We start from the raw sequence: 11,641 nt of genomic DNA on the forward strand, positions 1-11,641 counted from the left end.
TAAAGTAGAATGTCCCCCAAAAGCTGTTAGATTTTGTAAAGTTGAACAAATGGAGCAGGTAAGGAAATGGTCAGTACTGGGATGTTTGGAATTTTTGGAACCTAGACAACCTTCAAATCCCCTGATCATGTGACCAGGGACTGTCCGAGAAGCCCTTTCTCACAATGGGCTCGACTCCTTTGTGCTCTCTTCCCTCCAGCTCTGGGACTGGGACATGTGGATGCGGATGCCAGAGCAGCGGAAAGGCCGTGAATGCCTCATTCCGGACGTGTCGCGCTCCTACCATTTTGGCATCGTTGGCCTCAACATGAATGGCTACTTCCATGTGAGTATCAGCCTGCACAGAGAAGCATCAGGCAATGTGTGCTTCTGCCTAGGGAACCCCCTTGCTGGCTGCCTTCTGCTTCCACATCCACTGGTTGTGGTCTCTGCTAGCTTCCCACTTCTTTGTTCTTCTCAAAGAGGTCGTGACATGTGTGTTACTCAGTGAGAAGGACGGTTGGAGCAGTCTGCATTTCCCCAGCTGCAGTTCAACCTTGGAGAAAGAAGCTGCTTCTTTTCCTCATCTGTGCATATTGACCTCCCATGCACCTATGCAAGCATTTGTAGGCCATGAGAACTCAGCAAAAGCAGAGGAGGTCTGTCATAGGAACATAGGACTGATTCAGACCATGGGTCTCTCTAGCTCAGTGTTGTCTACACTGATTGGCAGCAGCTTTCAGGCAAGGGGTGTTCCCAGTCCTGCTTGGAAATGCCAAGGATTGAACCATGTGCTCTACCACTGAGCGATGACTCCCATCCTTGGAACCAATAGGAGAAGGCTGAGCCTTCATGCCTAGCTTGGCAGCCTCAAGAGAACTCAGGGGTTGCCACTTTCAAGAAACAGAGTGTAGGGCTAGATCATTTTTCATCTGAGCCAGTACAGCAGTTCCATCCTGTTCTGATATTGAAAGCACAGAGCTATCATCACGTGAGGCATGAGAGGAAATTGGCTTCTGCCCAGCACTCTCTGCATCTTTGGAAGGATGTCTGCAGCAGGACTGCCTGCCAGTACACAGGGACTATCCCAGCAAGCGGGAACCGTGAGCGCTCGGGGTTTCATCTCATGGGGACCAGCTGCCTGGCTTTGGGAGGCTGCCCTGCTGCAAACATCTTCCCAAGCCTGTGGACAATGCTAGGGAGGGGAGACTGCGCCTGGCCCTGCTCTGTGATACTTGTGTGTCCTAAATGCCCACATAGGGCAAATGGCTTGTGTCCAAATAACTTTTCCTGAAAGTCAATTCATGAAAAATAATGGAACTTCAGTTAGTCAATGTGGTGACTCTGCTCTGAGTAGGTCTAGCATTGGATACAACTCTGTGTTCTTATGTCGATTTGTATGCTAGCTCCCAAGTTGCCAGGCTGGTCCAGTGACCCAAAATAAACCAATGCCTCCTGTTTATTCACTTAACACAGCTGCATTTCAGGCTTTGACTACTCCCTGTGGCCATTCCCATGCAACAAATCATTTATGGATAGTTGTCTGCCATGGGGCAGTGTGTTTTTTGATGTGGAGACTCAGTATCTGTGCATCAAGCTTAGATTCCCTCCCGAGTGTGCTCCATGGATATGTGGAAATAAGGGGTTATACGTACATGAAAGGTGACTGATGACCCCTAAATATGTGTTTGCCTCTTGGTTTTTCTAGGAAGCCTATTTCAAAAAGCACAAGTTCAACACTGTCCCCAGCGTCCAAATAAAAAATGTGGAGAGGTGAGTGCAGTATGTCCAGCCTCTGCGGAATGAGCCCTAATACACCCTGGGGCACCTGGGACTGACTTTCTGAGCCAGGCTTAGGGCTTCCTGGCTTATGCACCTCTCCAGCTGAGACTCACTTCTTTACCTGCACCAGAATGCCCTAAAAGTTGATAATAACATGTTGCCTCTTTTGTGGGTGGCCTTTAAAAATCATAGAGTGGTAGTCAGCTAAGCTTTACTCAGAGTAGATGGATTGAAATCAATGAAGATTGCTAAGGTAGGCCTATTAGTTCCAATAGGTCTTCTCTGAGTAAAACTTACTTGACTATTACTTCTAGGAGATTAATACTAGCAGAAAAGTGGTTTCTTCATAAATAGAAAAAAAATACATTTATTTTCCTCTCCAGCTGATGAGTTGTGTTTCCTGGGGTATACTATCTTCTTCCCCGTTTTCTAGTTTTTACCCCAACCCACGTCGGTGTTCCTACAATAGGGTCAAAAAGCTGATGGCTATCCTAGAATGCCTTTCATAGTAGCAAAGGTAGACTGTGGAATTAAATAGTGGTTTTATTGCAGTGGATTTACTAAGCAGGATGCTGACACCCAACAAATTGCCTCTAAGGTGTTAAGCATCAATATTTCTCTCCCCCCCCCCCCGACTGTCTGTCTTTATCTTTCCATCACCCAGCTTAAGGAAAGATGCATATGAAATTGAAATCCACCGGCTGCTCAGGTAACTTGAATGCTAGGAAATCGGACACATGTTGATGGTAAATGATGATATTTTGCAAAGTTTTAAAGAGTGTGTGTGTAGGAACTGTTTCATGTTGAAGATGAATACTTGTTTGTCTGTTGTTGGGGAGGGTATTATGTTTTTATTCAGTTTTACAGAAGCAAGCATCAAAATTATGCTGATACATCTATACAGCTCTTAGAGTTGTTTGGATCACCGGCAGGCTGTGTCTGCTGTCGTTGCGTGGATTGATTTTGCTAGCATGCCATGCCTACAAGAGAGGTATTCTAGTGTCCCCATTTGTGGAAGGTGTGGCATCTTGTGTATGTGCTGCAGCATCAACTGTAAGAGGAAAAACAATAAGTGGTAGCCAGGAATTTTGCACAATTGGATCACAATGTTATCAGTCAATCTCTGAAGTGGGTGGGTGGATTTTAACCAATGTCATTGTGAAGGGCTGGAAGCGTCCCATCTAATACGCGAAGGGGAAGGGTCCCAAAGAACAATGTAGTCACTTTGAATGTTTTGTCCGACGTATAACTACAAAGCTTCAACAATAGGAGCAACGTGAGCCCTTCCCACAAACTTGCGGCCTTTTCTTTTTTACTTTTCCCCACAGACTAATTGGCACTTTTAAAAAAAATTGCTGAAAACCCCTGTGTGTGTTCATACATGTGTGTCTTACGGCTTTTATCTCTTCACTCTTTTGTCTGTCCTCACGGTCCCGGATTTATTTTGATTCCTCCTTCAGTGAGGCAGAAGTTCTGGATCACAGCAAGAACCCCTGTGAGGATTCCTTTGTACCCGACACCGAAGGGAAGATCTACGTTATGTACATTAAGATGGAGCAGGAGGCAGATTTCACCACCTGGACTCAGCTTGCAAAGGTAACTTCCAACTTTTTTGCCTGCCCAGCCTGTGACATAAGATGGACAGGGTGGGGTTTCTGTAGGCCTCTAAATCCAAAGCCAGTGCAGAACGGGAATTGGAAGGCAGCCCATCGACTTAGATGCTGGAGCTTCTGTCGCATGGCTGATTCAACCTTGTTGGCATGTTGCTTGTACAACGTCCTCTTTCAACTGTCCTTAGTGCCTCCACATCTGGGATCTGGATGTCCGTGGGAACCATAAAGGACTGTGGCGCCTCTTCCGGAAGAAGAACCACTTCCTGGTAGTGGGAGTGCCTGCCTCTCCTTATTCGTAAGTTTCCTTCGTGGGCAGGGGAAACTCCCCCTGGTCCCCATGTTAGTGCCAGGCTGCTTAGTCTCTGCATGTTTCTCCCAGCGTTTCCTCAGCTTACCCCTCAAATCAGATCCTGCTCCCCAAGCAAGCTAGTTGAGCCTGTTCGCTCTCACATGTTTTAAGAAAGCTCAGTTGGTTAGAGCATGGTGCTGATAACACCAAGGTTGCAGGTTCAATCCCTGTATGGGACAGCTGCATATTCCTGCATTGCAAAGGGTTGCACTAGATGATCCTCAGTGTCCCTTCCAATTCTATAATTCTGTGTCTTCATAACTCACTGCTGCTGCTGCCACCTGGCGCTTGGAACAAAAATTGCAAGGAACTTGGAAAGAAGCAGAGGCAACACCATTCTTTGCCACGGTTGCTTAGCTGTTCAGCTCCCTGGAAAGGTGGCCGTGTGCACCAGGTAGCTGCAGCAGGAAGGGCTGCGATAATAGCTGACTCTGAGAGCCATCTTGGGAGACCATAGCAAGGTGACTGAGAAGGGATGGGAGGCAGCTTCCAAAGGTGGAGATAGATGGGAGGGTGTATTGTGTGTAGTCATGAAGCAGCCATGAAAAGCCAGAATTCCTCTCCAGGCAGTTATTAAGAGGAGAGGCCTTGACTCAGTGGCAGAGCACATGCTTTGCTCACAGACAATCCCCAGCATCTCCATCTATAGAAAAGATTAAGTCAGGCTTCCTCAACCTCAGCCCTCCATCTCCATCTATAGATGTTTTTGGCCTACAATTCCCATGATCCCTAGCTAGCAGGACCAGTGGTCAGAGATGATGGGAATTGTAGTGTCAAAACATCTGGAGGGCAGAGGTTGAGGAAGCCTGGATTAAGTGGAATGGGGATGTCTGAAGCCTAGCAATGCTGCCTCCAGATGGACAACGCTGGCCTAGATGGACAAATGGGCTTATCTGGGGCAAGGCAGCTTCTTATTTTCCTCTCCACACTGCCCTCTTTGGCCCGAGACACTTCTTTAGCTCCTCGCCCCCTTTCCCTTTTTCATAGCCAGCTCTTTTTTCTCCTTCTCCTCCTAGATCCAAGAAACCTTCCTCAGTGACCCCCATTTACATGGAGCCCCAAGCCAAGGATGAAGCGGTGGGAGCCGTGGGAGCAGGAGCAGAGCAAACTTGAAGCAGGGCTGGGGATTGTTGTCCGTGTTGCCTTCACAGCCTGCTGGGAAAAGGGGCTCAAGACGCCATGGAGCTTCGTGGGAGATTTGTGTGCCGCTTTCTCTGAAGGACTTGGGAAGGGGGCAAAGACAAAGGGGGGACGGCTCCCCACTGCCCCAAGGCAGCTGCTGAGTGTGAATACATTGCACTGGGAAGGCAGGAGCAGGAGCCTTTAATATTTTTCTAAGCCACTGCAACAATACAATTTTGCGGGGTGGGGAGGGGGTTGGTCGGTCCCATTTTTAACACTGATGCTTTACTAACGGTGGCCACCCTCTCCCCCAAATTGTGGGTTAGGCCAGAGGGAGCTGTTTGGAAAGGTGATTGGTTCCCTTTTTAGGGAGCTCTTCTCAGACCACTACTTCAGGATATATACATTTGTTGTTGTTATTTATTAACTCTGTGTGTTGGTCAACATCCTTCAAAAGGCTGTTGTCCTGCTTATGTTTCTGGTGGTTTCCAGTTTAGGGGGAGATTGTGATGGGACTCTTAAGCCCTGGAAAGCATGTGGAGCCATTCATTCTCCAGGCAGAGGAACCATCCTGTACATGGCTTGGATTGATGGCTACAGAGCAGACAGCTCGCCTGAATTTGGAGAATGGCTTTTGTGCCAGAGGATGGAGAAATAGACCTTCATGGCCTTCATCGTCGGGACTTAAGGACACAAACCACAAATGGAACTGCATGTATCGGTACTGTGGGCAACCCAACCTGGATGCTCAGGCCCAGAATTCCTTTCCTCCTGTCTCTGCTCCCAGTGGATTGTGATGCAAGAAGGGAAACATCAAAATCTCTGGCATTTTATCTACCTAGCAAGTTCTCCTGGCTCTAACTGAGGCACCTCTTCTTGACTGAAATGCTCAATAAGAGCCAGACTGGCAACAACAGGTAGAGGCCCAAGGCTGCGAGGCTTGGTGGAGTTGCTCTTCTGTACAATACCCACAGAAAAGAGCCAAGAAGTGGTGAAGGTGTGTGTGTGTGTACAAAAAGTGCCTTGAGGGAGTATGTGCTGGCCTAGAAAGCCTGCTCAGAAAGGGAGAGTTGAAGTGAATGGATCAAGCCGAACCTCAGTTATGTTTGCTCCATTGGAACAAAGCTTCTGTGAGCTCAAAGATCCAAATGCAGGAACACTTGTTAGTCTGCAGTGTGGATGACCTGTGGCAATGGCCACCGTTAGTACCACTAAGCAAGGTCAAGCTCACTCCTGTCCTCCATCCTGTGGAGCTGATAGGCTTTGTGTCCTACCCTGCTCAGTTCAAGCCAGTCTTGCTCTTTTTGAGGCCTAGGTTGCTGAAGCACGTTGCTTGGAAAGGAGGAGCTCATAGGACCTCAAGGAAGTTCTGAAGAGGCTTCTTGGGGAAGTAGGTTCTTCTGGAGTCTGTGTTGGCTGGGCAGAGGTAACGGGGAAGGGAAAGGGCAGAAATTCAGGGACAAAGAGGAAATAGTGGTTTTCCTCTTCCACATCTGGTGCCTTATGAGGTGAGCGAAGTCCTTGGGGTCTAGAATGTAACTTTCTGTACAATGATTCAGTGAACAGCTAAAGGAAAGGGAGCACCACCTACGAGCAGATGGCCAGGTTCTAGTTTAATGTAATCCTTTCCCTTCCATTTGGTGGTGAGGTGTCTTTTTGTTTTGTGTTTCCTCTTCTTTCTCCACACCACCAAGCTAACCATACATAGTTGATGCTGCCCGGGTCTTTAAGAAAACAAACGAATTGGGTGTAGAAGACTAGAAAAGGGGAAAGGTGGCATTACAGCATTTAAGATGTCCATAAGGCAACTGTGGCCTCCATCAATAAGGTACCATCTTCAGCCAACTCCTGAACCTAAGAGTGTCTTGCTTCACCTCACTTGGTCTGTACATTTTCCAAAAAGAAACCCTTTGGCTTCTATCCACGTTAAAGTCTAGTGACTGAGGGGAGACCATAGGGAATTTTGGATGGATGACTTTGGTACAGTCACTGATTGAATGCCGCTGATTTATGGGTTAGTGATGCTTTACTGCAGGGAACCAAGACATCTTGTCAGTTCAGTCCATACCATCTCAGGGGAAACTGGTGGGTGTGTCTGCCTCTGGAAGGTGGGCTTCTCTTGGCCCTGCCTGTTGGCCTTGATGCAGATACACTCAGCATATTGCAGCTGCAAGGTGAGCGTAACCCAGAGCTGAGAGTGCAGCAGTTCCTGCCAGAGATGAAAAGGAACGCTTTGGCTGCTGCTTTCCTTGATTACATCGCTTGCCATCACATTGCCAGTGCATCATGTTTCACTGGAGGTAAATGTGGACACAGCTGCTATTTCCCCCAACAGCTTTTGCAGGTACGGTAGAGCTAAAAGTTAGAGCTGTGCTGCATTTTTGCAAAAGGATAATTTTTCTGTTATGCCTTCCTTGTCTCTCCTTGGCAAGCATTGATGCAGAAAGGGAATCTGTTCCTGTAAACAGGTACCTGAAGGTTCCTGGATACAACTTTAGCATGCGTTTGCATTTTTAGAAACACACATACAAGTTTTGCTGCGGAGTCTTACTACTGATGACATATGAAATGATCCTCATAGTGAAGCAGCTAGTACTTTCGCCATTTTTGTGGCAACATGGTATGGAGCATGGTTTTTTATGTTGTTGGGTTTTTTGTTTGGTTTTATTTAAGGCGCACAGCACCCTTAATAAGGGGAAGGAGCAACTTCTAAGCAGAGTTCAGCAACCTTTGCCCTCCAGAAGCACATTACGTTTCTTTTCCTTATTTATTTGGTAACCAGAATAGGGGATGTTTTGAAGCCGCCAAATCTCCAAGGCCCTATTACACTTGGCACAAAGTGCAAAGAGTTGGGGCTTCTGCAAATGCACAGCAGCAGCAGCAACCCTGAAGGCTTTTTTAGTGATGGCTAACTTCAGCAATGCTGAATTAGCTAATGTGCTTCTTATTAATTTAGAGAAGCCATTTTCCCCCCTTCAGAACCAGTCATGGGATTTCAGGGGCATGGCAAGTGGAGATCTCAGGAAGCCTAATGCCTAGACCAGCCTTCTCCAACCTGGTGCCTTCCAGATGTTTTGAATGACAATTCCAGTCAGCTGCAGCCATCACAACAGTGCTGGCTGTGGCTGATGGGAGTTCAAAGCACCTGGAGGGGCACCAAGTTGGGGAAAGGTGGCCTGGATCTACAAATACCTTTGTCCTTGATGGAGAGCAGAGCACAGGCCTCTCCAGACTTCATCTATATGTTTGGCGTGAGTGTTTAATTGTGGGCAGAGGGAGGGGCTAGTTGCTTTTTGCAGCAGAAAGGCATTTCCTACCTATCAGGTGTGTAAAATCAGGTCACTTTGTGTAGTCATGATCAAAGTTCAGAGCACACTTTCGAAGGGGCTACATCTACCTTAAAAGTGTTCATGAGGTGTCTTCTGAAAGGAATGGTGTTCTGCTCTTGGCACTGGCAATAGACACAGCTCCTGCCCCACCTGACCAAGTGCAAAATATTTTATGGTGAGGACAATCCCAAGTTCCCACGGTGACAGCATCGTTGCAAGAAGATTGTAGTTTGTGACTTTGTGAGGAGGCAAGAAAAGCAGAGATGGGTTGGGGTGGTTTCCCCTATTCAGCCTTGCAAGTTTCCACTTGTGAAACAACTGGAATATGTCAGAGGGTAGCTGGAACAGTTGCTCTAAGCCACTACAGTGGTACCTTAGTTTAAGAACAGCTTAGTTTATGAACAACTTGGATTAAGAACGCTGCAAACCTGGAAGTAGGTGTTTTGGTTTGTGAACTTTGCCTTGGAAGCAGAACATGTTCCGCTTCCTGTTGAGTGTGTTCCATTTGTAAATTGAGTCCCCCGCTGCTGTGGGAAAGCACGCCTTGGTTTAAGAATGCTTTGGTTTAAGGACGGACTTCAGGAATGGATTAAGTTTGTAAACCAAGGTACTACTGTACTTGCCCCTGGCAATATGCCAGTGGGAGCAGGAAGAAAAATAGCAAGGATATAAATTTAATTCAGTTTTCACTGTGTGTGACTTTTAAAATAACAAGTTTCCCCTTGCCAAAAGTTTGTCTTCATAAGGTTACCTGTACTACAAGTGCTGCTTCTAAAACAACCGTTTAGGGATGGGAAATGTTTGATCTAAAGCATTTTAATCTTTAAAATATAGTCCAGCACCATGGACATGAGACTTTTGACTGAAATGGAAGCTAAATGGCCATATGGGGGTTGTGTATCCTGCTGGCATTGGATTTCAGTGGGGTAAGCATGTCTTTCTCTGGATTACACCCAGCAGCTGCAATCCTATGCTTGCTTGTTCTAAAACCTCTTGGCTTCTAGGTAACCTGGGACTGTTTATGAGTAAACCTCCTTGGGATTGACCCAAGTGTGAAACAACTGGAATAAAATGTGTTCACATTCAGCTTCAAATTCCCATTTAAATACAAACAGTATTTAATCCCTTTGATTGCAGTGACTTATTCTCGTCAAACTTTGCAAACAAGTCCAAGGATCATAACCCCTGACCTTGCTCTTTGCAAACTATGCGGGAAAGGATAGCTAAAAGTTCATCAACTGTTCCTCTCTTCCAGTTTATTTCAGCCAGAATCTTTCTGGTTGTTAGTGACAGCGTGCTTGATGCTTTGTCTGATCTATCATGGAAATTACTATTTTCTTGTAGCTTCTGGAGGGTTTGGGGGTTATTTTGATGGTGGTGGGAAGTTGGAGAGGAGACGGTTCTGTTGCAAAGCAGTTAACATTTTTCAGACCAACAGATGCCTAGGTAACATGCCATCATTTGCCATCAGTTTTTCTTGTTTCTGCTGTTCCCCAAACTATCCATTGATAATGCACGACGACATCAGAATGTAAAGCTGTCACACCCTGTGGGTGTTGGTACCATATGTTAGGCTGCTTGGTGCCAGGTGCTTCAAACTGGTGTAACTGTCCTCTTAAATGATACCATCTAGGACTGAATTTGACATTCTTGCCACTATTTGGTTTCCACTTGCTCTTCTATCTCGTTCTTTATTCCTTGCCACCACCAGCACTCTTGTTTTCCTGTAGTTGTCTTTAACTTAATGCAAAGGGCAATGCAGTTTCCTGGGCTGGGTGCACCTTATTCCCTGGACAGACTTGGATTTCATTTGCATGCAGCAACAGGCAAGAACAGAGGCTGCTGTGTGCAGGGTGACCGACTGCTTTTGGGAATCCAGTTTTGTGTGTGTTAGTTGTTGTTTTTTTGTTTTCCAAAAATAAAGGTGGCGGAACTACTAGCCTATCCTTTCTTTTCCCAACTTCCATGGATGGTCATATCTTGCACCGTAGAAAAGCCTGTATATTTTTAAATGTTGCTCAGGAAAAATGCTGCCTTCACCTGTAACCAGTGGGCACAAATGATAAAATGCTTCCCCAGTTATATAAGGTTTCCTGGCTGATCATCTCAAGACAAAACTTTGAAGTGTGACCAGGTGCATCTGTTTAATGGCAGCTGCCCGTAAGCATATTTTGAGAGGAGAGAAAGGCCAGTTACACACAAACCATGGTTAACTTCTTTTTAGAGTCCTGCATTAACCACAGAGCCTAGGACTTGCCAACCAGAAGGTCGGCGGTTCGAATCCCTGTGGCGGGGTGAGCTCCCGTTGCTCGGTCCCTGCTCTTGCCAACCTAGCAGTTCAAAAGCACGTCAAAGTGCAAGTAGATAAATAGGTACCGCTCCAGCGGGAAGGTAAACGGCGTTTCCGTGGGCTGCTCTGGTTCACCAGAAGCGGCTTAGTCATGCTGGCCACATGACCCGGAAGCTGTACGCCAGCTCCCTTGGCCAATAAAGCGAGATGAGCACCGCAAACCCAGAGTCGGCCATGACTGGACCTAATGGTCAGGGGTCCTTTTACCTTTACCTTATTAAAAGGCCTTTAGTATTGAGAGCGCAGTTGAGTGTCAAGAACATTGGCCTTGTAACGGGAAACGTCTGTTCCAATTTCACCTTGCACACAGTCTCACTTGGTGGCTTCTACAAAGGAAGAACACACTTAAGATTTATAAAGTCCCTGGAACTCTCTGCATGGTTAATAGATAAAAATGAGCTTAAAACAAGGAGATCCTTTAAAGTAGAACATGGGGAACCCTTTTCAGCCTGAGGGTTGCATTTCCTCCTAGGCAACCTTCCCAGGACCACAAGCACTCTTCTAAAAATAAAAGAAATGCAGCCCTATATCTTTGCCATCTTCTCATTTCTAACAAAAAAACCTTTGGTCCCTCCAACTTTGCCCTGTGATGCAAAATCAGGCAATTTGCCCTGTGATGCAAAATCAGGCAATTACTGTGTGGCTCCACTAGAGGTACTCAGTCTTGCATAATGTCCAAAAGATAAACTTGAAAAAGTACCATCTATTTGTGTAAACAGGAGAAGGAAGCAACTCCTGCTTTTAAAAGACTGACTTCTTTTTTAACTACCAGGAAATACCACTATACTGCATCATGGTCAAAGGCTTATCAGTGGGATGTGATCATGGCATCAGCTGTATGGTCTTTGATCTTCCTGCTTTCCTATCCTTGCCTGCAATACACCAAGAATATGTGTTGTGAGTCTGGCTGAAGGCAAAATGGATTGATGGCAAACTTCAGTGCAGTTCTTGGAAGTAGATAGAGTAAATGTATCCAAGTGTCTGTGAAAAGCCTCTCTTTCTCCTATCAGTCTTGTGGACTACAAATCCTGGCCATTGGCCATGCTGGCTGGAAGTGATGGGTGTTGTAGTGCAGCTACAACTATTAGGATATGAGTGTTGCTTCTGTTCATATTAT

At 46.3% G+C, this 11,641-nt stretch overlaps 1 protein-coding gene across 1 annotated transcript in view; it reads left to right on the forward strand.

Annotated features, from left to right (window-relative positions):
• POMGNT1 (protein O-linked mannose N-acetylglucosaminyltransferase 1 (beta 1,2-)) overlaps positions 1–10,113 on the forward strand; it is a 29,777-nt gene extending 19,664 nt beyond the window's left edge. The window contains exons 17-22 of the mRNA XM_083620193.1: positions 200–325; positions 1,688–1,752; positions 2,426–2,470; positions 3,222–3,357; positions 3,560–3,669; positions 4,740–10,113. Of these exons, the coding sequence (XP_083476319.1) occupies positions 200–325; positions 1,688–1,752; positions 2,426–2,470; positions 3,222–3,357; positions 3,560–3,669; positions 4,740–4,836 (579 nt within the window). The 3' untranslated portion in view covers positions 4,837–10,113. The remainder of the gene's footprint in view (positions 1–199; positions 326–1,687; positions 1,753–2,425; positions 2,471–3,221; positions 3,358–3,559; positions 3,670–4,739) is intronic.
• Positions 10,114–11,641: the final 1,528 nt, after the last annotated feature.

The sequence above is a fragment of the Podarcis filfolensis genome (genome assembly GCF_964270895.1).
Source record: "Podarcis filfolensis genome assembly, chromosome: 6".
Classification (NCBI taxonomy): Eukaryota; Metazoa; Chordata; class Lepidosauria; order Squamata; family Lacertidae; genus Podarcis; species Podarcis filfolensis.